The sequence below is a fragment of the Ptychodera flava genome, chromosome 8, assembly GCF_041260155.1.
Source record: "Ptychodera flava strain L36383 chromosome 8, AS_Pfla_20210202, whole genome shotgun sequence".
Taxonomy (NCBI): Eukaryota; Metazoa; Hemichordata; class Enteropneusta; family Ptychoderidae; genus Ptychodera; species Ptychodera flava.
The window spans coordinates 37,282,177-37,307,669 of NC_091935.1; the positions used below are offsets into that span (position 1 = coordinate 37,282,177).

Here is a 25,493-nt window from a genome sequence, read left to right on the forward strand (position 1 = left end):
GGAATTGGCTGAAGCAAAAATGCTTAATGCCTTTCAATAATGTAAGCCTACATAAATGTACTTATAGGAAGTTTCATCAATTTTGGTCATGTAAATTCAAATATATATCCCTAATTTCAAAAATTCATTAAATATGCAAATTAGGAGCTGGATGAAGTAAAATTGCTTAATGACTTTCAGTAACGTCGTATCATAGTATCTTTATGTACAAAACAAGTTTCGTCAACTTTGGTCTCGTCAATACAGATTAAAATCCCTGATTATGAAAGTTCATTAAATCTGCAAATAAGGAATTGGCTAATGTTCAAATGCTTAATGACTTTCAATAATGTTCTATCATAGTATCTTAATGTACATTGCCAGTTTCGTCAACTCTGGTCTTGTCAATTCAGATAAATACCCCTAATTAGGAAAGTTCATAAAATATGCAATTAGGAATTGGCTGAAGTAAAAATGCTTAATGACATTTAATAATGTTCTATCATAGTATCTTTAATGTACATAGCAAGTTCATCAATTTTGGTCATGTAAATTCAAATATATATCCTTAATTTCAAAAGGTCATTAAATATGGAAATTAGGATTTGGATGAAGTAAAAATGCTTATTGACTTTCAGTAATGTTAAATCATAGTATCCTCAATATGCATACCAAGTTTCGTCAATTTGATCGAGTAAATTCAGATATATATGCCTAATTAGTAGATTTCATTAAATATGCAAATTAGTCATTATCTTTCACGTCACCCCTTAATAACTTGCACAGCTGATATATCTTGATGTGATCAACATTTGTAGCAAATCTTATCAAATTGTGTGCAGTCGGTCTCAATGTATAGCCGTTTTTTCTAAAATCATTAATTATGCAAATGAGCAAAAAGTAAGCAAGCCACACCCACCAAAAACTAATCAGTTCTTGCCATTTGCAAACTGAATCTATGTACCAGATTTGATTCTGATCTGATGAGCCGTTTTTGAGATATTGAGCACACAGACAGACAGACAGACAGACAGACAGACATCGCTGCGACATATGCCCACGTGTGTCAACACGTGAGCAAAAAATGGGCGACTTTGTCCCTTTAATATGGATGACAGATAGTGACATGGCCACATGTCAGTGCATGGCAATTATCTAAAACATTATCTACTTGAATAACGGACCATGTACATAGTGTGAATAGCTCTGGCAATATTACACTGTCCTAGATGTAGAATGGGAAATTTTCTGACAGAAATATCATGGGCACACATTTACTATGTCTATGAGGGTATATACCACTCTCAAAGCAGAGCTGTACATACCATGCATTGTATCTCTATGTAACGGTGGTAGTGGCATCGGGGAATGCGGTGGGTATATGTAGATTGGTTTATTGCTAAAATACAATGCCATGAACCTTGCCAGGGACTGCACCACTGGCCGTACGCTGTCACTGTTCACAACAGGTAGAGTTGGCACTGCCTCCTGAAAAAAACACAAGACACAAAAACAGTGATAACTTCTGCCTGGCTTTTCCTGCACATACATGTAGTTCCACCTATACTTTATAAAACAACAAGGGTACCTGATATCATCATTATCAATCATCTTCAAGTTTTCCTGACCATGATTATCAGATTTAGTTTATTTCTTGGTAATATGTTATCGTCATCCTTAGGGAGATAATGCATGGTTCATACTTCAGAGAAATAAAGAAATTTTAAAATAGTTGAAAAAGTGTTAAAACAGATGTACTGGTGCAAAATTCTCCTCAAAGCAGAAACAAAAGCAGGAGATTGGTCAGCATAGTACTGAAGTAACAAAATCACTGATTGGTTGTACAATCTAAATTCATCATCAAACTGATCTGCATAGACCAATAGCATTGTACGTTCTCCACCTTATATGGTCAAAAATTTACTGCAAAGAGGGAAACGAGTGAAAAAACACTATTATGTTACTGACCTGGACACCAAGCATGTTTGTAAACACTGACAGAAACGAAGAATCGGATCTGCTAAGGCGAATTTCCTTCTGCGTCTTCTGGCCACCTGCCTCTGGAATCTCAGTGTAACAGTCAATGAGTGAATCAGCCAGCTGCAATGCACCCATCAAGTTGTACTGTTGTAACTGTGTGTACAGCACTGCCAGCAATGACTGGGTTTCCAACACTGGGCTGACTTTCTCCTGTATTTCTGATGATCCTAGGGCGACCTCTCTCCATATGTCAATGGCCCTAGCAAAGTTACTGGCTTCATAATACATAGCACCTAAGGAAGAATATACACCCACATAAATGAAGTCAATGAATTCTATTTGCACAAAATGCACATAATCTGCTGAAGCCCCTAACACTTACTGCACTGAAAATCTTTTCAAATAGAATGTTTTAATGACTGCTTAAAAGAAATGCTCAAATGTATGGTTAATAGAGCAAACCTGAACAAGAGTATGAGATGCGTATAAAGGCCAGATTTGAATTTGAATCTGAAGATTTGACGATCATTATTACTACAAACAAATACCAGCTTGTGAAATAAACTTTGCATTTTATCAACTGTTGTGGTCTTATTTGTTTTCTGTCAGTGAATAATATCAAATGAGACTACAAAACTGTAGAGAATTATGGTAAAAAGGTTATATGACCTAACATTTTCACATTTTGAAGAACTGAAGAGAGTTATTTTGAATACCTTGACATGCACTTTCTACATCTCTGGAACATAAAATGGTAGGCAAAGTAAATCTTTAGAAATACACAATATACCATCATGAGAAAGATTTCATGTCTTGAAAAGATATCACGGCTGATATGTTGTACCTTTGAGAAACATTTTATTGGCGTTTGACTTCCATGTTTTATCTTCTGTGACGTCAAACCCTAGGTCACTCAGTTTCAACTGAGTTGCACAGAGTAAAAGCACCATTCTTTGTTTCTTGATGACTAGCTGTACATCCAGTGAGCCACCAGTGTCTGCAGATGCCCTGACAAGTCTCTGTTCCAGCTTGGTGAGGTACTGTAATAACTGCCTGTACAGCATCTTCCAACTTAACATCAGCCTGCATAAATCAATGGGTGAAAAGTTTACATGCAAGAGTCCAAAAGAACTATTTTCTACCATTTTCCAACTGATGTGTAAAAATTTAGTATTCTGATCTCAACTCATTCTGTCAGTTATTGTGCATATAACTATACATTTTTGCACATTACGGTACAGTACAGTCTGTACCGATTAAGAAACCATGTACCACAGGTGGAATACAACTTTATAGTAAGACTTCAATAATGCAGAGACGAGAGTTTCTGTCAAATGGGAAAGATTTTGCCTGGAAGAAACTGACTTTTAACTGACTCTTGTACCTTTGGCCTTGAAACATTGAAGTTGAAGTACAAAAAAATCCTTAGAATGACATGGCAATTGCACTCTATGTGTATCATGGTTTTGAAAAAGCACCCCTATGTCTTGAGTTGATGCAAAGCGAGAATTCTAGTCCAGGCAACATTTTTCTGCTATTGGACATGAATGACAAATTTACGCTTTTGACAGTTGAGTCAGAGAATGGGTAGCACTGTCATACCTCTTTGCAGGAGTGTGTCTGACAGACACGGTGTTCTCCGCCTCGATCTTCTCAATATCCATTCCCATTCTCAGCTCTTGAAGTGATTCCCTGAGACTCCTGGCGCTTATGGATCCCCTCTGGCTCCTAGCGGACAGCTGCTCATCCAGATTGAACTCGTCCGGGTCTTTGCTGGGAAGCCGTTTCCGTTTCACCCCTTGGCAGAGAACGGTACTTTCAACACTGTCAGCGAGGTGGAACTCAATATCCTCTGCAAGGCTGTCTACATGCAATGCCCTGGGAAGCCAGGTGTATGTAGTGTTGATGGACTGTTCAGAGAAGAGGAGGATGTGGTATGTGCATGTAACAACGGCTGCGTAAGATAGAGAAGTATCTGACTGCAGTAATGTTTGCACCATTCCAAGGATCAGTTTGAAAGCATATGTTGACGCATTCTGATGGATGGTGTCCCAGCGAAGAACGCTCATGGCTTGCTGGAAGGTTATCAAGATTTTGTAAAGATCCGGCGAGGTGGTCATCAGTTTGTATACCCTCTCGAGAAGCCCGCTCTGCAGAGGGGGAACTGGTCCCGACTTTTTACTGGAGTCGGTTTTAAGAGTCATTTCACAAACTTTCACCATGCAGTCTACCGTTATTGACATGATGGTGTCCAGCTGTTTTGTCCAAATGTCGCTGTACGACACACCCAGCGACCACGCAGCCAGAAGCGACATCTGAGAAGAATGTAGAATTTTGGCACTTGCTTCACTGTCCCGTGTTCTTCCAAGTGAGCTCCCTGTCTGACTCATCTGCTCTCCGTCATCACCGAAGTATATCTTCCCTTCATCCATTTGATTGATTCCAAGGAACTCAGTCGGAGACAGGGAACTCTCTGTGCTCATTCCCATTGTTTCTTGTGGTGACTCAAACTGGAATTTCACCCTTTCCCTGTCATCCTGTAAGCTACCTAGAGTCTGATCAAACTTAAAGGTGGGTATGGCGGCAAGTGGTAAATTATACTGCTCACTCACTTTGTTCAGTTTAATTCTGACTTCGGCCAGCAGGGTTTTCATGAGCCCAGCACATGATGTGTCATCCGGCAGCTGCATGACTGTCACCATGTAACCATCTGAGCACAGGAAAATTGGCAATGAAGGGTGAGTTGCGATTGAAAATCTCTGTTTCATGATGTCACCAGTGTCTGACAACAGTGAGCTGGTGGGCGATGGTTGCTCCAGATGTCTGGCTTCTATTTCGGACTCCTTGTCCTTCTTGGTACTGTAAGATAGAGTTTGAAGGAATATATGAGGCATGATTATACAATGAGTTCAATCACAATACTAAAATTGCATGTCCAATATCAGCTCCTTCTGATGAGAACTTCCATGACATGAAATGGTGTGCATTATCAAACATGAAGAAATGAATAGATTTTAAAATAATTTTGTCTGTCATTGCATTAACCCTTTTGCTGCCAAGTCCATATTTCATCATCAGGGCAATATGATTAAAATTAGTGAAACACAACATATTCCATATGGTGTATTTTAACATAATTTTGAACTTTTGAAGGCTGTTGAAAACATAAATACTGTAAACTTGATTTTTATGGACTAAAGATGCTGTAACATCCCAAGCCAAGTGGGTGAAAATACGTCATGTTTTGGCTCAATACCGCTTTTTACCGACTTGGCCAATGGGGAAGTGATACTGTCTGGCAGGAAAAGGGTTAAATATAAAAGTGGTATTATTCTGAGATTTTGATTTTTAATTTTTTCTTCTCCAATTTAAGATCACTCACCTGATAGTTATAAGTGGATGAAACTGTAAGAAATAATCTGGCCCCAGTTCAACAGAGCAGCCTGCACTCTCAATTCTGAGAGGTTCGCCGAGCCTGGTCAGCATGACCACAGAGCCCATCTTTGTTATACACACCAGAAACAAATCATCGGCTGTCCACTTCATGTCAGCAATCCAGTATGTCCTGTGACCACACCGGAGAAGATAATATATTTAAGAAATTCAAGTTTTACTCTTGATAGTAGGGATTCTAAATCAGAACTACAGCAGTCACAAATGTAGTATTCTACAAACTGCATAAAAGACAAGTAATGTTTTTGATAACATGATGAATAATTGCAGCATTTTTCTTGTGTAACAGAGTGGTCATCTTCGGGAGCACGTTGGAAAATGATCTAGAAGACCAAAACTTGGTAAAGCCATAAAATGGAGATAAAAGTCAAAATGCTGACTTCAAAGAAGACGGCCAGATTTTAACACTACAGTAAGTCTGTAAAATAAACAACTGAATGAAGTTTACTTAGTTTTCCGCAACAAGTTTTATCTTTGGATTTCTCTTAAGTTATAGGAGTGCCTGATGGTGATTTCACAGAACACCAACCTTGCAAGTTTTGCTGGCGGATTTCTAACTTTGGTCCCACATCCCTTCAAGTCAGACACTTGAGCCATTGACGTCAGAAGGGACACAAACAGAATCCTGTTGTCGTGAGGTGACCTCTGATTGGCTGCCACTGCCAGGGTCAGACCGTTGTGAGCGTGTGAACTTGCATAGACCCCACGAGAGAAGATGGGTCGGCAACCTTGGACTAGCTGAGTCAATGGAGTCTGGAAGCTGTTCCATTCAACAATGAAAGTTTCTCTCCTGCAGAAAAATATCATCAAAATATACTCTATTATTTTCCTATATCAAGTCTGTGTACAGAAAAATACTGCAAAGCAAGCACCCACAAAATAATTTGGAGCCGGGGAAACATGAATCAGATTGAGGAGACAGCTATATGTACCAGTATATTGAAAACATTAACTGAATTCTGGACATAATTCAGTTTAAACTTCTGTAGACACAATTTGTCTGTGTCAACTTTTATTTTGAACAAGCTCAAAAATCTATTTTCACATGATTTTTTTGAGGGAGAAATCCTTACTTTTTGGTCTTGATATCCGCTGGCTCTAGCCATCTTAACAGGACAGATGTGATGTTCATTTTATCACCAACATTGAAAGTATATGAACACACACAGCAATCACCCAGCACCTGAAAAAATTTAGAATAAGAGTGGTTGAGACAACATGCTATTTAGTAATTATATCCTTTGAAAGAATATAGAAACAGAAGTCTCTGGCAGGGATAATTTCACTTGTAAGATTAAAAATGTAGGCTCTACTGTTATCATTTTCTTTCATGACTAACTTCAAGATATGGACCATAAGATTCCTAACATTCTTTACCTTCTGACCCTATATCATACCGTCTGAAGACTCCTAAGTATGTGCAGACTGCACTGAAGTCAGTCTGGTAACCTTGTGCAATTTTGAGAGGCTATTCTATAATCATTACATGTACAGAGCAGTAAAGCAGCAAAAGTAATGAAATGGCACAGATACAGTACATGTGCATAAAAAGCTGGCATTTTTTGTGCTCTGTGTTTTCCCTTAACACCAGATGAAAGACTTCTTGCAGGTTCTGTGATTATATTCCCCCTCACAGCTACACGTGACTTACACATAAAACTTAACCCAGTTGAATAAACGTTGTCAATGCACCTGATTTGCCATCAACTATTGAATGTTTTACGCACGAAAACCATCATTGAGATAATAATAATAATAACAAGGCAGTATTGCTGAAGGCAATGAGTACTTGGGCCGTGATAGAGTAATTTTGAGGACAATATATACTACTATTCAAATATGGTCTTGAATTTCCTCCTGTCAATTAGGCATTTGATTAACTGGTTATTAAACGAAGCAATGGCATGACAACGGCAAAATATGTCTAGCAACTTTTGTGGAGTTTGAGGCAGGGGTTCTTTATTTATAGTGAAAATTGCTTAAACTCCTTAAATATTCAAATTACAGCAAATTTCTTTTGTTCTCGATGGTAGATGTCTAATATTTAGATGGGCATATTTAGATTTCTACCCTATAGTTATTCCTATATACCAAAAATCGGACATCCAGCTCTATTGGCTTGCTCAGAATTAGATATGCGCATAATTAATGAGGTACAATATGTGGTGTGTCATGAGGTGTCCCATCATACCAAATATGAAGGGTGTAGCACTTGTGGTTACTGAGTTGTGGACAAATATATCTATTTGAGGTCAAAGGTCATTGAGGTCACGTGACATTTTGTCAAAATAATTGTATTGCTAAGTTATTCCTATATACCAAAAATCAGACCTCTAGCTCTATTGGCTCGCTCGCTTGAAAACAATCTCATAAACCTGGCCATATGGGCAACTGTGTATGGGCAGCTGGATACTTGACTTCCCGGAGAAGGCGAGCTGTCACGTTCAAGCTCAGGATTATTTGTCGATCAAATTTCAGTAAATTTACCTTACCTAGATGAAATTTTGTCTATAGGCTGAAATTTCGCCGAATTTTGACGAAATTGCATCGATTTTTCAGGTTCATATCCGACATTTTTGAGTTTTGAGTGCAGACAGAAATAAGTTTTGAGGCAACATGGCTGCGACCCCATGTTGACCCCGGTATCTGCTAAAGTGCGGGTTGCGGGCTGCGGGCTGCGGGTTTTTAGAATTATGGCTAGATTTCTAATATATGTAATATGGCATTTAGTATATAAGAAATAAAACCTTTAGAATGTGTCTATTATCAATAATGATGATCAGGTCTATCGTACAGTATCCCTTTTCCTGCGAAGTCCATATTTCACCATCAGGTCAAGATGGTTAAAACCCGGGGTTAAAATTAATGAAACACTACTATATGGTGTATTTTAACGTAATACTGTATATTTGAAGGCTGTTGAAAACATCAATGCTGTAAACTTGATTTTTTGGACTAAAGATGCTATAACAGACCAAACCAAATGGGTGAAAATACGTCATGTTTCTGAAAAAAATCAAAATCTGCTAAACTAAAAGCGGCGATTCCGAGGACCAATTTATTTATTCCGAGCTGCCTGGCCATTACAAATAATTAGGGATCTGAATCACTTTTCTTTCTTGCCATGGATGTGAGTGAGAAATATACGTAATACCAGACTGACAAAAAAAAATCGCGCCTCGGAAATGTCGCCACTTATCGCGGAATGAAAATTGTTACATTTCTAGTATCAGGCCATAGGAAGTAAATTCTCTGTAATGCATCCATTCACAATTCGGTTCCAGGGCAACTCATACAGAAAATTAAACAATGCCTAGTTAAATGCAATGCATAAGGAAAGATTTGACTTAAAAAAGCGTAGAAGTGATGTGTATTGTAAATGCCGTGTATTTTTCATGAAATCTTTAAAAAGAAAAAGACGTACAACAAAGGACTTAGTTTACTTTGCCGTTTCGGTTCAAGCGAGGTCGCGACCTCAGAGAACGACATTCTGCTAACATTTTACGCGAGAATTTCAGTGGGAAAAACACGCCGGTGTGTTGCCTTATTTTCAGGAATCGATCTAATAGGAATATTTTTGGATGAGTTTGTGTTCTGCAGCTCTCAATAATTTGTCTCCTAATATCATGAACGTATGACTTGCACCTGCAGTATGATAGTCGCTCCATGCCGGTATGCCCCCTTCAAGCATTTGATCCAGCGTGACTTTGAAAAGTTTCCTAGGACTATAATCGTGTTCACCACAATAAAATTATTTGAAACGGCGTTGAAAACGATTTTGAAAATTGTGCTTTTATCGGCGGTTGAACTAATCTGAAGTGTGAGAAGGGCGAAAATGATATAAAAAAACACACATTTTTTCATGCCCGCAACCCGCAACCCGCAAAATAGCGCATCCGGTTGACCCTGCCTAGCCCTGCGTACGATGCTATGTGCTACAGCTAACACGCATCGTACGCAGGGCTACCGAGAGAGTTGCCGACATCGACGGTTATTTACGAGAAGTGAATAAAAGACTGTCATTTTTGGAAGCGATCGAGTAGCTGAGGTAGGCTGGGATACGACTTGGGCCCAAGAACGCTGAATTTCGGCAGTAATTTGGCTTTTTACGTGAAGTCCCAAAATGGATTTGAAGTCACCGACCCTACGTACGGGTCTTTGCAGGACTGTGAGCGGGGCGATTAGCTGTAGCGGAACACACAGCATCGTACGCAGGGCTAGTTGACCCCAAGTGAAAATGTGTTCGCGATCAAATCTTCCTATATTTTTTTCAGAATTTTCGACAAAATCATTGCTTCTTAAATCTTTTGTAAAATATAAAATACTAAAATAAAAATGCGATGTGCCATGTCTCCAGATTTCTAAAACACATCGTTCGTTGACCGTTCGACGGAATACTCATTTCGCAAACTTGTGACGCAGTTGAAATTCAATACTGACCGCCAAGCAATCTTAATGAGACGAGATCATTCTAGACCCCGCTTCTAGACATCCTCCAAATTATCCAACCATTCGCGTTAGAGTTCAGCTCGCTTAGAGTATCATAACATTCTTCGGCCTTCGTTTAGATCGACCCTAATCTCTCCCATTTAGGAAATAAATACACAAGCTACCTCGACAAAACTTCGTGCACCATCCAGGACCAAACGCACTACAAATCTGTCTTGACGTCATCATCTCCTTACATGGTAATCGGCATACCGTATTTTTAGCAAAGGAGACACAGAATACGTCGGAGTATTCAGTTTCAAAACGTATTACATTGTGTGATGTTGTCAAAAAAGGTAATGTTACTGCAGTGGTATAAATTACAAAACACAAAAGTTCAAATCAGTTTATTTTGGACTGGCTTTACCCAACATTTCATATTGTTTCTTATGCCAGATTTGACCACGTACTTACTGGCGACCCCTTTACATGCAAATTTTGTGTCAAATGGTGTGTTCTCCTGGAAAAACAAACGTACGATTTCTATATGAAGGAGGCTAAATTTGCCCTCAAAACTCGAAACCACCCCTTTATGGGGTGTACCTAGCTATTTTGAACGAGCTTCTCGAATCTGCAGCTCTATTTCGAAATGATGGTCTGGTTTTCTCAGCTCAAGGATAAGTGTTCTCCATCGCTGTGGGCATTACTATTCTCAACTGGGGGTACAGTTTCCAGTCGTAATGTTTTTCATTGTGTCCGGGATATAAAACATTTCCTTTTCAAACTTTCACTTTGATTAACACTAGTCCACATCTTGTCAGTGATTAAACATGTTTCAAGTTTAAATGTTAAATTCTGGTCTCGAGCCCTCCTGTTCGACCAAACTGAAATTACCCCTCCCACTTTGGCTCGTCCAGTGGGTGTAGCAAGGGTCGTGCCATCGCTTAGGAAACGGAGGGTGCATTAATTGTTGCATTTCGATGCACATTTTGATTATATTCAGAAGATTTTGTGGCAAAAACTCAGATAGAGAAGCATTTATATTCACATCTCACTTATTCAAGACTGGCTGAGAGCAGCACTTCCATTCAGTTAGCATCATTACGCCATTTATTATGCCAAGAAAGATGAAGCCAAGACATTTTGCCCTCCCTGGTCTCAGCAAGAAATGGTTATACCTTACAGAGTTTTTTCCCACGGAATGAAAACAAATGTACTTGGGCTGAGGCCCAAGTACAATAAAGTACATTTGTAATGCGCCTAATCTCTGAACAGAGCTCTACGCGCAATAGTAACAAAAATAAAAAAATGACAGGGGAAATGAATGAACCACCGGGACTGGAGACTAGGAAAGCAAAAAAGGTTAAACTACTGTTTAAAGAGTAAAGTCTTGAGGGAACGGCGGAAAGAAAGGGTAGAGCTGGAGTGGCGAAGGTCAGAAGGAAGTTTGTTCCATAATGCAGGGCCAATGTAAGAGAAAGATCTCTCGCCAAAAGTCTTTGTGGAAACTCTTGGAATACTGAGAAGTCGAGAATCTGAGGAAGAACGGAGTTGTCTTTTTGGAGTGTATTGATGTAGAAGTTCAGAGAGATATTGCGGTCCTGTACCCGTAACTGAATTGAAGCAAGTAGATACAACTTTGTAGTGGATACGAGAACTAATAGGCATCCAGTGTAATTTTTGCAAAAGGGGTTGGACATGATCGTACTTTTTAGCATTACAGACGAGACGAGCGGCAGCATTTTGCACTCTTTGCAACTTGTCTATAAGCTGTTTAGGGCAACCAGAGAGGAGACAATTGCAATAATCTAAACGAGACAGAACAAGTGCAGAGACCAACGTTTGAGTAGCCTGTAAGGAGAGAGAGTGACGAGTAGAGCTAATTTGTCTAATTTGAATGTATGCAGCATTGCAAATATTCTGCACCTGTTCACACATATTCATGTTAGAGTCGAGTGTGACTCCTAAGTTTTTGACACTGGGGGCGAAAATTATATCAAAATCGCCCAGAAATATGGATGGAGGGATTCAGCAGATTTTTCTAATCGTTTTGATTTGCTGTCCAGTACATTCATACTACTGTACTACAAGCATTAATATTTTGAAAAGCCTGTGAAAGCAACTGTACTGAGTTGAACATTCTACCATGATAATGAAAAATACTATCATCACTGCAAAACATGTTACATACTTAGCCTATATGATGTTATAGAAAGCCCCTTGCAGGTACAAATACACCACATAGAAACTACCACTAGAAACTTACAGAATCCACAAAGAACCTGGCATCAATGGAGATTTCCTTTGTGTGATCTGTGGGTAGCCTGACATCTCTCTCCGGGCTGATGTGACACCATGAACCTTTCAACTCAGTCTGTTTTTGCAGAAGACCCAGGACACGGGCTGGCTGATCCACTTCCCATAGAAACAACCTGCGGTGGCCAATCACTACTAGGATCTTGTCGCCATTGTTAGAGATGAAGAGAAGTGGTTTGGGTGTATCTGAAACAGAGAAAAAAGACGTTTCACGAATAGAACAAAAATTTTGTATATGTGATGTATGTGATATGAGTATTGATATCATATGAAAATACGAACACATCCTTTGTAAACTTTTTTATTCCAAAGATTTGGCTGTGCCAGTCATTTCCAATGCACAGCTTGAAACACATGTTACTGTATAAAGAGAAGTTTCAAAAATTTAAACCGTTTTGGATATTTGTACTAGTAGTATTTGTCCATGTATGAAGGAAGGGCTCAAACTGAGATCTCGTGCTGCACATATGATACATGTAAATGTACTATGTATTCGAAAAAGTTTGATACTTCTCCAAGGTTATTATAACAAGTGTTATTTTCCAAGTTCAGCATCATTGTCACAGAAGTTATCTCAGGTGTAGTTATTGAATTTAACCAAAATATTTTGCACGACAATCACATGGAAAAATTGGGACTTGTTCTATATTCAAACCACTTTAGACAGCTGCTGATGCAGTGTCTACAGGTGCCATTTTACATAAAGTGCACAATAAACCAATCCTATGATTTTCTTTTGTGGGTATGGTAAAATATGCATAAAAACAGTTGTATGAGTCTAAAAACATTCTTCAGAAGCATTGTTGATGTCCATCACCCTGTTTTCAAGGAAACTGAACAACTGATACATTTTAGACTGAAGCCGTCTTAATTATAAAACCATATAATCTCTCTTTGGTATATATAGATAACTATTGTAAATTAACAAGAACAAAAAGAAATTCTGAGCTGAAAGTTTTTAAAGTGATCCAAACATTTGTTTTTGATTGATTTTTCATCATGAAACATGATAGATTAATAAACATTGTAAGAAGTTGAAAAATTGGAAATTCTAGATACACTTACTGGTACATTCTGTCACTATAATGTCTTTACATTCATATTATGTGAATCCTACTCAATCATTCAAAAGATAGAATGACCTCCATACTGTCAAATATGTTTTTTTGATTTGGTTTCATGACCCAAAATGTATTAAACTTTATGGGACAGGATACATGCAGGCAAATTGCTAGCAATGGGGTATTCAAAATCTAAAATGGCTGCAGAATGGTCTCCTAGAAATCCAGGTGAAAGATTACCATTACCAGCAAAAATAAAACATCCCTTTTTCAGTATAATGATGACTTTTCATAGATGTTTAAAAGAGGATGGGTGTAGAAATTATATTCAAACAGCTACCATGTTATGTGAAATGCTCCTCTTTTAATACACGTGTATACAAAGTAAAATAAAATTATTTGCTGTCAAAATGTTCTATATTTAACTTTGTACTAGCTTCTGGTCTTTGTAGAAGGTTCAATTATGCTATTGGATTAAAGTGAAAACTGCTTGGGGAGGGGGGATGGCAATAAGCAACTGCCCTGATACCAAGGTCAAGTTGTCCTGAACTATAGTTTGTATACATGTTCATCCTTTATCAAATGTGTCTTTGATACTCACTGGTGCAAGCAAAACATACAGAGGTCGTGGACCTAAATGTTATGGATTTACTTCACTCTTGGATTCTCAAAGGTGATGTGAATGAAACAGCCACAAGGGACAACCATGTTTAATTTGTTTTGAGCAAATGCAATGAAGAGGACATGATACCACAGTAACTATGTTTATCAGGCATTCCTGCAACTTGACTACCAGCACAAAGTACACACAACACCTGAAATATCTACATGGCAGATGTACAGAGTGTGTTTTGGCTTTATGCCTTACAGGTATATTTGGTCATTTTCCTCGGCTGTGTACCTTTAGTCAGGGACACACATGACCAAGCAATTCTTTAATGTTCTGTACAGGGATACTGAATATACAGGTATGTCATTATCATAAGCAGGTGTGATTATTCTCAACTGCATGAAGATACAATCCAAAAGCAAACACTTAACTTCAAATACACAGTAGCATATTTAAATATAGATCCAAAGCGCAATGCAGAAAGGGCTAAAAGTCAGAGTATATCTAATAATAGATTGACGTGCAATGAAATATTGTTTCAAACAGCAATTTGGCTCTCTCAGATATTATTAGCTTAGAACAATTTCAAAGATAATTTATACACATGATAGAAAAACAACTCAAAGAATAACAAGGCTACAAATTATACTCCTGTCATATTATAGCATTATTCCATCACAGATTATTTCTCTCACATTATTTTTTTTCAATTATCTTTCGGATGTAATGAAGTATTGCCTTGAAAACTTAATTACATTTCAGGTATGAATTATTACCGTGAAATTTCACAGAGTCTGACTCACTTGGTATAAATTTACCGGTAATGAAAAACCTGTTCAGAAGTGAAGTATTTCTGAATTTACGACGGTAGCACTGAGAAAGTATTTTAATGGAGTTTCTTTGATATTGGCTAAGTGATAAGTTTCTATTTGCCAAAAATTAACATATTACAATATATTAATAGGGTTGTGAATAGAGAGAAAGAGTGAACTGGGCATTCATAAATCATTTAGTCATATTTTTGATATTGTTTGAGACAAGCAGTGTTGAGCACAATACCATAAATTATGACATAAAGAGGAAGTTAATTGTATGTTTTGTTAATTTACTGTCATACACCTTTTGATTTCAAAATTCATATGGAAAATCATATATCATTGAATTTACTTTACAATCAATTCAGTTAAAATATGAGGTATTTCAGAATTCATATGTACAAAACATGGGGTGGTAATATTGTCTCATGTGGCAATTTTCTGTTCTTTCCTTTTCAGTAGTACATATGTAAATCGTTCATGTAGAAAGACTAAGGAATGCCTGAGAACTGTGTCTGAAATAGAGTGATACAGTTGAAATCAGATGTCTGTACAACAACCATGTATTGCTTGGAGGTACTAGTTAATCTACAGCAAAGACTTCGTACAGTTAGTACCTTTCAAGTTAAACCTTTCAAGTTGCATGGAAGCTGTTTTGTGATTGCCATGCCAGAACTAAATTAGCAAAATACAAACGAATATGTAGGAGATTATCATCACCATGACCTTTGACATGTTAAATTGACCTGAGGTCAACAACCCTCACTGTAAAAGTCCCATCCACAGGAGGAGCATGAACACATGTTACAGGGTCAGCATTTACTGATCTCTGTCAATTAAGCCGTGTGTGTATTGATGGGCTTGTAATCTTACAACAGCCCTGTCTGCCTCTAAAGTCAATTGGATAAAGTATTTTGGAATTTCTCAAAATGAGTGTAGTACGTGAGTATGTGCACTTAGGTCAACAGACTTCTGGTATCTGTTGTTCTCCCTAGAAATACTGGAAATAGCTTTCTTAAACTAATGGAAATTGGGTGTAAAGTGGTCAAAGGAATTTCAAGACCTCATTTTATATATTCTTTCAGTTTGAATTACCTTGAAAAGTGCCTGAAACATAGAATGATACAGATGAATTATAGGTATGAGATTGCAAAGTGGTTAAATCCGTGTAACATTTGAAATGGAAGATGACAAGTTTTGCATCATGACATGTTGTTATCACTGTCAAATTCTCACAATGCATGTCACAAGGGGTCATCAATAATTAAAACATGTTCATTACTAAAGGAACTCATTACATAGTGCAGTAGGGTGGGTGGGGGGGGGGGGGAGGAAGGTGTACTTGTAGCTCTGTTTCTTTATTGCACGCAAATTCACATCAACCATAACCCTACTGTTATTAAATTTCAATGATGCATTTGCCTATGGTGAAATCAACATTTAGATAATTTTTTGGAATGTTTGTTCTTCAACAAGCTACAGTGTACATGACATCAAGGGTTTAAACTTAAATTGACCTATTTCAGCAATTTATTGTGTTTTAATAGGGAGGGGTTCTGATCATAAATGTTGTTGTTGTATTTCCCACTTCAAAACTGTTGATCAAGGGAGGCGGTCACCCTCACTGTAAAACATGCATTGTGTTAAATGTATTTTCATCTGCACTCCAAACACAATTGCCACATCACGACGTACTAATAAAAACAGGAGAGATCACTTGAAGCATTGCAAGTGTGATGGAAGTTTACAGCAGTTTCATGTCCACACACACAAGAATATCGACTTTTGTGAAAACAACTGATTTTCTTCACTGTGTTTTGAAAATGGGTATCGTCATCATAGTGAGTTTTGTATGCAATGAAAAATTTTAATTTTTTAATTTTGTTTTTCAAATCGCGATGTTAACATTATTCCATGATAGCTGTTAGGAATGTTGATAGTGTACCGAGCTAAGGGTGCTGGATAAACTATATCACTCAATTTGTGAAATCTGCGCTCATTGATCATGAAATCGAAATAAAATATTCCTACAGTGTGAGTAGACATGGAAGAAAAAAAAAACACAATTGAAAAACGTCGAATTAATCGGAAATTAAAACTGCCGAAATAATTTAGTGGTCGAATTTAATTTGGAACGACGAGGATGAAATTTAAGCGAGACATGGGATGTTGAGACTTCTTCAAAGCATGGACTGTGAAATTTTGTGAGGTCGACAAATTAGGTAACAAAAAAAACCTCAAATGCACGTTGGTGTCACATCAAAATCAAAGTGGCCGCGATTACAGACGGAACAATCTGTGACACTGCCACCGGCCACTCGACGGACGACACGTAAGTTGACATCGTGTGCCAGCCCTTGGAAATATACTGTAACTCCTTGACAGGCAGATGAGATAGTCTTATGGCGTTTGATGCATTGAAAGTTTGTAAAAATAATAAAAAATGACATCACCGATCATAAGAAACGTGGTGTTGAAGATAATTATTTTTAAGAGAAGACTATGACGACCATATTTCTGGAAAGTAGGTGTACATTTTCGATGTCTGTGTATCGTCTACACCGAAGTCATATCCGAAAGAGTATAATCAGTTCGCGACAGCGTAAACCTCTCTCTCTCCCTCTCTCTCTGTCCGGCATTTCAATGTTTTATATTGTCGACATTTATATACCAGTCTGAAGTTTCAGGTCACTGCTCAATGCAAGTAGTTGATGTCAATTTTTCCGTATTAGTGTTTTCCTGTTATATTCTATATCAAACTCAAAACACAACGTGAACAACGCTGATAATATATTGCATCTTTCGTATCGAAAACCGGTAAAGTTCGTAGCTGGTGACATGTCACGACCTGGAGAAAGTTCATCACCATCGATCGAATGTCCGTGGCGCTTTTGCTTCCAAATAGACATATTGAAATGCACAGGGAACTTCGCGGTATGGAAATTATATGAATTTTACCGTGAAGAAAGTCTGTGACTTTAAACTGGCCGTACAACCAACAAATGATAAACATGGCGGAGCAATGATACCGATTTCAGAGACTTCGATTTTTTTTTCATTGCGACCTCGACCGCTGGTGAGAGCGAGTCGTCTAATTTTTTCCCACCTTCTAGTTGGCTTTGAATTTTCAATTGCCATCATGTGCTAAGTTAAAGCTAAGAACAAGACGGGCGTTCTCTGTAAATCAATAAGCCTTTTGAATATGAAAATATCGGACATCTGAACCTCAACACGCAGCTTGAAAGTTGTTCTCCGAATCAGGACAGGGACATCGGCCCGGGACATCGGTGAGGCCGGATTTCACGAAGTAGCTATGGAAACCGACGGCTCGTTCGTTGTAAGAAACCATGTGATGTACGCTCCCTTGGGCCGTGGAATTTCGCCGTATCGCCTCTACAGACTACACCGTCTATTACCTAACCATGCACACGATAGTTCAGTAACATATATCTTCATTAATCTACCGATCATCGACCGTCGAACACTTCGAAAACAATGGTCGCGGTCACGGATTCAAGGACGTTCACAAGAAGAAACTATCAATAAGTGGCGCGCAGAATTATTTTTACTGGTTTTGAGAACTTCTAAAATAACTTGCAATCTGCATATCTTCGTACATCGAACCGATATTGTATACCTATCACCGTCGAAGTTTATGTCTTTCACTGTAGAGTTCTTTTCATCCAAAACACATATCCAGAAGAGTCCCACAGGGCGGTCAAATGAAAGGATATGTGCTCCAAACTAATGAAATTGCACGAAAGAATGAAAATCAACAGCACACCCTGGACGTGATTTAAAACGATAGCGCTTGTGGATAGGACTATTCTATTTGAGTAAAAAGTGCCGTTTTTCTCGCAATTTTAGCAACTGTAACGACCCTTTATTCTTTAATACCTTTCCATAATTGAATTAAACTAGGTTTAGGGCTTATACACACAGTGTACACTGATGTACAGAACTTTAAAAAGTATTCTGCTGGGAACGAGCAGGGGTTTACACTCTAATGGGCGCAGTAAAACGATGGTCACGTCCATAGGTTCAAGGACGTTCACGGGGAGACACGATGACAAATAGTGCAGTGTCGTAAAATTGCTTAGACTAGTTTTAATAACGGTACAATATCTGGTCATCGGTGTACCGCTACCTGTGAATCGAAACGACAAGTGTAGACCTATAGCTTCGAAATTTTATGGGAGAGACACCACGACTGAGACCTACAGTAGCACAACAAACTATTCCCAATTGTGCGTCCGTGTTTAATACAGACATCTCTGTAGGTGATTCTGGTTTCTCAATCGAATCAAAAGTCCGACATTGACAAAATTGACATAAAATAAGTCCGAAAAGTTATGTTTTATTCAACCAACTGATTCATCTCCTTTGATATCCCCTAAGCTACATGTAAACAGTCCGGAAAGACTGACATCAATGTCTCCCGGTCCCCCATTTCTTCACCGTTTTGCAAAATATCTCATCAACCGGACGCATGGGCAACGTCTTTGTACGTTGGTCAAAACTAATGACACTATAGGTCAGGATATAACATCGGTCAAAGTAACATTGAATATGGAAGACGAAAATGCTTTCATCGATTGACAAAAATGAGAGGGAACGAGTCAGTAAATATCGAACCATAAAGGGGAGATCGAGACTGCCATCCCCCATGATTAATCAACTGGGAACAAAATATATATTTCGATCAACAGACTTACACAACCAGAGACAGCATTTTATTCAGCTTTAAAATAAGTCACCGCCTTTCCTATAATAACACCCCGTTTGCGTTTCGATCTACTCTGCTCTGTCCCCAATCAGTATGGCCGTCCGGGTTTCGCCTGCCGTACTGACTGATACATGGTTATTTCTTCACATATTTTTTCATCGTTTGGCATAAAATACAGCATCTCTTTTGGTGCACAAGGCAAATCAACGTTTAGAAGGAAAGTCACAGGAGGTTAGGATATTATATACCGTAGGTGAAATTAGAATGGAATATTGAAGATGAAAAGACTTTTATCGGTCGACAAAAAATGCCATAAACCGAGAATCGAGATTGTCTATGATTTATTAATTGGGAACAAAAATATTCGATTGAGTCATTAAGTTTGTGTTTGATTCGTTTCAAAAATGTGTTCCTACATTCTTATCCGATTGTTTGTGTTAATAAAAATGTTTGTTTCGCCTCGGAAATTTGTAGAGAAGTTTGGATTAGTGTGTACGGTAATGTTTTGTCTGTGTGGGGAAAGCTTATGGCGAGGCGAAACGAACATTTTTATTAACACAAACAATCGGATAAGAATGTAGGAACACATTTTAGAAACGAATAAAACACAAACTCGACACAAAAACATTTTGGATAGTTAGGTGGGGAGCCTCTTTCACATTCTTTACAGCCAGTACGACGTCGTCCATTTCAGCCATCTTGTTACAAACAATGCTTGGCCATACACACCTTTTGAACTCGAGAGGGCGCATTAAGACGTCTTAAACATCAAAACAATGGCTTAATTTTGTGTATGTGGACGCAAGCGGACTCAATCTATTAATCCCCTGTGTTTACAAATCACAAATAGTGTTGCAGAAGCGTTTCAAATTTTTCCCTGTCTGAACATAGTATATATGGTTCTGGCATGACAATTGACAAAAGACCTAAGACCAAAATTTCATTTCAAATTTTGCTTGACAACTTCAAAATATTATCATTATTATATTGTACAGAGTGAAATCAAATCACAGCATCTCTAGCTTAAAAAATAGCAGCTGTTGCTGAAAGTAAGCACCTTACTTGACTTAAATCCCTTCAAACAATCATTTTATAATAAAATCACCCAGCGAAAATATCCTAGTTTGTAATCCACTGCTCACATCACATATGAAAACTCTTTAAAAAGAAGAGGCGGTAAATGATGGCATTAGTCAGGAAAATGATGTAGTACAATACTTAAGACGAGAAACTCTGTGAAAGTTTAATTCTATGTCAGTAAGTAAACTGTGGGTGACCTATTGCCTTATACATCATCAAACATTCTGCTCACACCATTTGATGTGTTGAGTCTGGTGGCAATAAAGATTAGACAACAGCAGCTGTGGTTTTTGGTGCAGGGTATTTGTCAAACATCTATCAATAAAGTAGTTCTGAAAATAGCATGGTTCACAAAAGACTGACGCACTGTACTTTATTAAAATAAGGCAAAAGACATTGTCATATTGTTATGAATGAAATGTTGGACCTTGAAGTGCACTGTGTTTTATTGCATGTACCTGTCACTGAAGGTCATGATTTTGCACTCTCTGTATAATATGTAAAACAGCTACATGTATGGTAGCGTCCACTTCTATTCCAAAGTACACAAATATCGTATTGGAGCCGATTTTGAAATAAGAATCACGACCACATTGCCATATGCAAATAACTAGATCACACAAATCTTTTTTAAGCGTATGACAGATGTTGGGTATTGACGGTTGAGTATCATCAACATATCTTTTCCATATGTACATGTACATTGTTTTCAGAAGTTAGATACACAATTACATATTATTGTGCTTGAATCCACTCATCTTTTGTGGAAAGGAGCAATGTAATGGTTTTATTTTGTGTTAAGAGGAATTTTTTAGAAACAGCATGAAAAGGTAATGCTCAACTTTGCATATCGTAGAAACACTATCAATGCGACCTCACTATTAATTAGACCATCCTACTTTTTTCTCAAAATGTAATTTTATTTTACCATTATCAGTTTGACCCCCGATGGAAATTGGGACTTTCTCAATCTCTAACAATTTGACCAACCAATCATGACAAACTGTTTTGAACAGTTTTTTTCAATAAAATACGCAGAACAATACAATGTACAGCACAGAATGTCTAAGTCGGGACTTCAGGAAAGTCTTTATGTTTAAATCATCCAAGATGGTAAGCACATCACTTATAACTATCAAAAAAGTTGAAGTCCCTAATAATTCGACCACTAAAATTCTTTTGGCTTTATAATTTTCTAACAATTTGACAATTTCAAATCATAATATTCTTTTCTGGTCAAAATGATAGGGTTTTTACAGTACTTACATGTATTAGCAATACAGACATACATTTACTGCAGTACTACGTGTGGAAGATGAAAGAAGTATGGAACAAATGTGTGGTGAATAACTGAAGAAACTAAAAGATCTGGAGACGGCATTTCTCATTGGAGGAAAGAAAGTGCAAATGTCCTTTAAAAGGGTATCTAAACCTTTCCTGATTGTCAACTCATCAAAACATAGAATAAACTGGGGAAACACTTCCGCCTGATAGGGCTGATAGTTTTCGTATTTACCTCAGTTAAAGTTTTCAGAAATGTTTGATTGCAACTGATCAGTCTTGTAATCAGATAGCAATGTAACTAGGATGATAATACTACTGTCAGTCATTTGTCCAGCCTTTACTTGTCTCTAACCCGGCAATCAATTTCACAGACAGTGCCACTCTTGGCACTAGGTTAATGGGAAAACACACTACCTACCTATATACCTGTATGGCATTCGCCTACTAGTACCATATTGTAAATGCTTAGCACAGACTAGTCAGGTGCAATGGGTTGTGACGCTGCTCTAAATTTGATGAAACCGGGAAAGGACTGTCATAGATTTGTCGGCTTAATGATGTGCTGTAGTGAGCACTCTTTTATCCAGCTGAACCCAAAATGCAAACGAGTAGGAACCAAGCAAAGCTGACAGGCTTTCCTGATATTGCAGTTGAGTTGATCGATTTGATAACTAAAATAAAAGCTATGAATTGAATGGAATTTTCTCCTGAAAGAATTATGGTAGTATGCACCTTGAAACCAAAAGTCTTAAAGAAACAAATTTCCTAAAATGCATGGATATTTAAAATTTCGAAATGGCCACTATCCCCATATTAACACTGTGAGGAAATCTTAAATTTTCTATTTTCACGAGTAAGACAATGAAAATTTTATTTGCTTGAACATCTTCAAAATGAGTTCACACAGGAGTCGAAATCTGTCCCAGGATGCAGCTGAGGTACATTTTGCCTCAAGGAAGAGCGCACCGTGGGGACAAATATTACAACTCCCAAATTTCTACAAATTTTTTCTGATCTACCACTTATTGGGGCTCATCTTAAAGCTCTTGGAGAAACAAAAATTTCACCATCTTTGTTTTTCAAAATCCAAAATTGAATTTTTTTCCCATATATTAACACATAGAGTTAACACAGGGATGGAGACCACTTTGAACTTCAAATATCACAAAACATTGGATAATTTGTTTCTCTAATTCAACACTTTGCATGCTGACAACTGATCTTTATTGTTGACTTGGCAAGATAATAGTTGAAACTTTCATTTACAAGAAATTTTGAGCAAATGTTTAAGTGTTTCACTTTCAAGGCGCAATAAATATCTCACCTGGCTCTTTGGAATCCTTGTCTTTGACAACTACATGAGTTGCCAGATCTGGCAACCCTGTTATTGTTCTCACTAAATCCCTGTCTCTGTTCCACAGGAAGAGATTACCAGAGTGTTGCAGGCCCACAAAAAACTGACCTGAAAATGAACACACATTATACAAAAAAATTATATCATATGGAAAAAAATAAATGATAAAATCTACAACAAGCAATTTCCATGACTAGCGTCATGTTACTCCAGCATGACCTTCTATGATTTGGAATTCAATGAAAGCAAGTTCATAAAAACCTACATTTTGTGGTATAAAAACATTATATTACATCGATTATGCTTCAAAGATCTGATCAAGAAGACAAATGTTTGTTGGTATCTGGCATCCAAAATAAAGGTACAGGTTTTAATTGACTTTTGAACTGTAATGTGAAAAATCAGGTACAAATATAATTTAAATATCAAGGCAAAATCTTGATACATGATAAAAATTTGAACATCAATTCTACAATTTAATGTTGATGTCAATGGCATGTAAGGTCACAATCTACTGTGGGATAGAAAGAGACTGCACTGAAGAATTTTTTATATAAATGTAAATGTATTTATAAACTCAATATGTTATCACTTGCCATGTTTTGCTGATCTTTTGATAAATTTTGAGTTGTATCAGCACTCATTTAATCAATCCACTTGTCCAGTAAGTAAACATTTTAATTTATGTCCACCATAAATAAAGTAATAATAAATGACATCACTGCTATTTCTAATATTTGAAGAAATTGTATCACATCATTTTATCTCTATGCCTTCACTAAACACAACATACAATCTGGGTCTCATTCTAATTAAAATATTTCTTGTTTCTACACATTTTGTAAACACTGTACTTATAGTGTGTCTGACCCAGCAGAAATGGCTGTTCATGAATGTTCAGGCACCTGAGAAGAAACTAGGCTGCTTACATAGAGTACTGGTAATCATTGTTTTTCTTTGTTGCCATCCAAGTACAGTATTTGGTTATAGTATTATTACAACAAAGATAGATTGACACACTATTGTCAATAATTATCAATAGTATCATTAAATCAGCAATCTGACGAAGATTTATGGTCAACAAGGCAAAATTGACTGAACTTTGTTCACATCACTGAAATTCAAAATGGCTACCCAGTCTGAACACATTCAATGGAAAAAATTCATGACTATTATTCTTTAATTAATAGAAGAGTACATGTGAAACCGCGAAACATTCTCTATTGTTTGATTTCACTTTTTCTATAACTTTTAAGCAAATGACTTACATAACATATCAAAACATATTTGAAAGGCATTCAATCCGTGAAACTATTGTTGCCAAGGTAATAGCACGAATGCAGGTGCATGTACTTTGGAAAAATGTACCAGTACAATATTCCCATGTAGAGGATACCTGCCAAGCCAGTTATTATGTCACCCTTAGAAATCATATTTTTCCAGTCAAATATCTGTCAAATATTTTCACTAGTTGATTTTGCTGTTTATGAAATGTTTACATAAACTCAACAGGTCACTGTAATGTTCATACTATTCCAAAATACAGAAAGGATAGACTTTTTAAAGTCAAAAATACAATCTAGACTAGCCCACAACAATACTGCTGCTTCAAGGTAGGCCTGCCTTTTGATTCAATGCATATTTGACATTTGACCTCGAATGGCATTATACAGGTAGATGGGCAGGAAGCTATTTTTGTCTGCCAAAGAGCCAACGCAATGGATGGCAAATTTCAAAAGACATGTACATTGCATGATTATTCCTTCCATTTTCTATGACTACTTTCATTCATATCTGTGTGACAATGTACTGATATTGTGTTCCATTGTCTATTTGATAAATCTATGCAGATACATGTACGTCAAACATACCACAGATACATGTACGTCAAACATACCAGTAACATGAAGGTGAACAGGCATATTGGTACATGCACAAACTGTGGGCCTTGAAACATGCTGATTGAGTCTTTTGAAAGTGACTTATTTACTATTATTACTGGTAATAATGGACGAGTTTTGTAACAAAGATTGATTGAAAATATTACAATTTCTTAAGGGCACAATAAAAGAATTATTATAATAGAATCATAAACTGTATCCTAAGATGGCAGCCTTGCAAACTTCACATCACTAACATACCTTTTAATATCTATTTTGAATACAAAATTTTGCAAACAGCATTGTTTTAAAGTCACTTGTTGAATATTGACCTCTGTCCAAAGGAACGCCCAACCAGAAGCATGTGGAGGGTCTTAATTTATGTATTTTTGTAACCTTTGACATTTCAATAACATGTTGACATCAACAGCACTTTAAACACATTGTAGTTCTCCTAACTATTATTTCAAAGCTGTACATTCACTGGCATATCTTGCTGACATTTATTCATTTATTCATTATTCATT

At 37.3% G+C, this 25,493-nt stretch overlaps 1 protein-coding gene across 6 annotated transcripts in view; it reads right to left on the reverse strand.

Moving 5' to 3' along the window:
• Positions 1–25,493, reverse strand: part of LOC139139233 (ciliogenesis and planar polarity effector 1-like) — a 77,525-nt gene that overhangs the window by 47,086 nt on the left and 4,946 nt on the right. For all 6 annotated transcript variants that reach the window (XM_070708075.1, XM_070708077.1, XM_070708074.1 and 3 more), the window contains 9 exons: positions 23,057–23,194; positions 12,107–12,342; positions 6,486–6,595; positions 5,942–6,202; positions 5,342–5,524; positions 3,562–4,818; positions 2,804–3,042; positions 1,948–2,252; positions 1,305–1,467 (listed from right to left, as the gene is read on the reverse strand). In XM_070708075.1, coding sequence (XP_070564176.1) covers positions 1,305–1,467; positions 1,948–2,252; positions 2,804–3,042; positions 3,562–4,818; positions 5,342–5,524; positions 5,942–6,202; positions 6,486–6,595; positions 12,107–12,342; positions 23,057–23,194 — 2,892 coding nt within the window. The remainder of the gene's footprint in view (positions 1–1,304; positions 1,468–1,947; positions 2,253–2,803; positions 3,043–3,561; positions 4,819–5,341; positions 5,525–5,941; positions 6,203–6,485; positions 6,596–12,106; positions 12,343–23,056; positions 23,195–25,493) is intronic.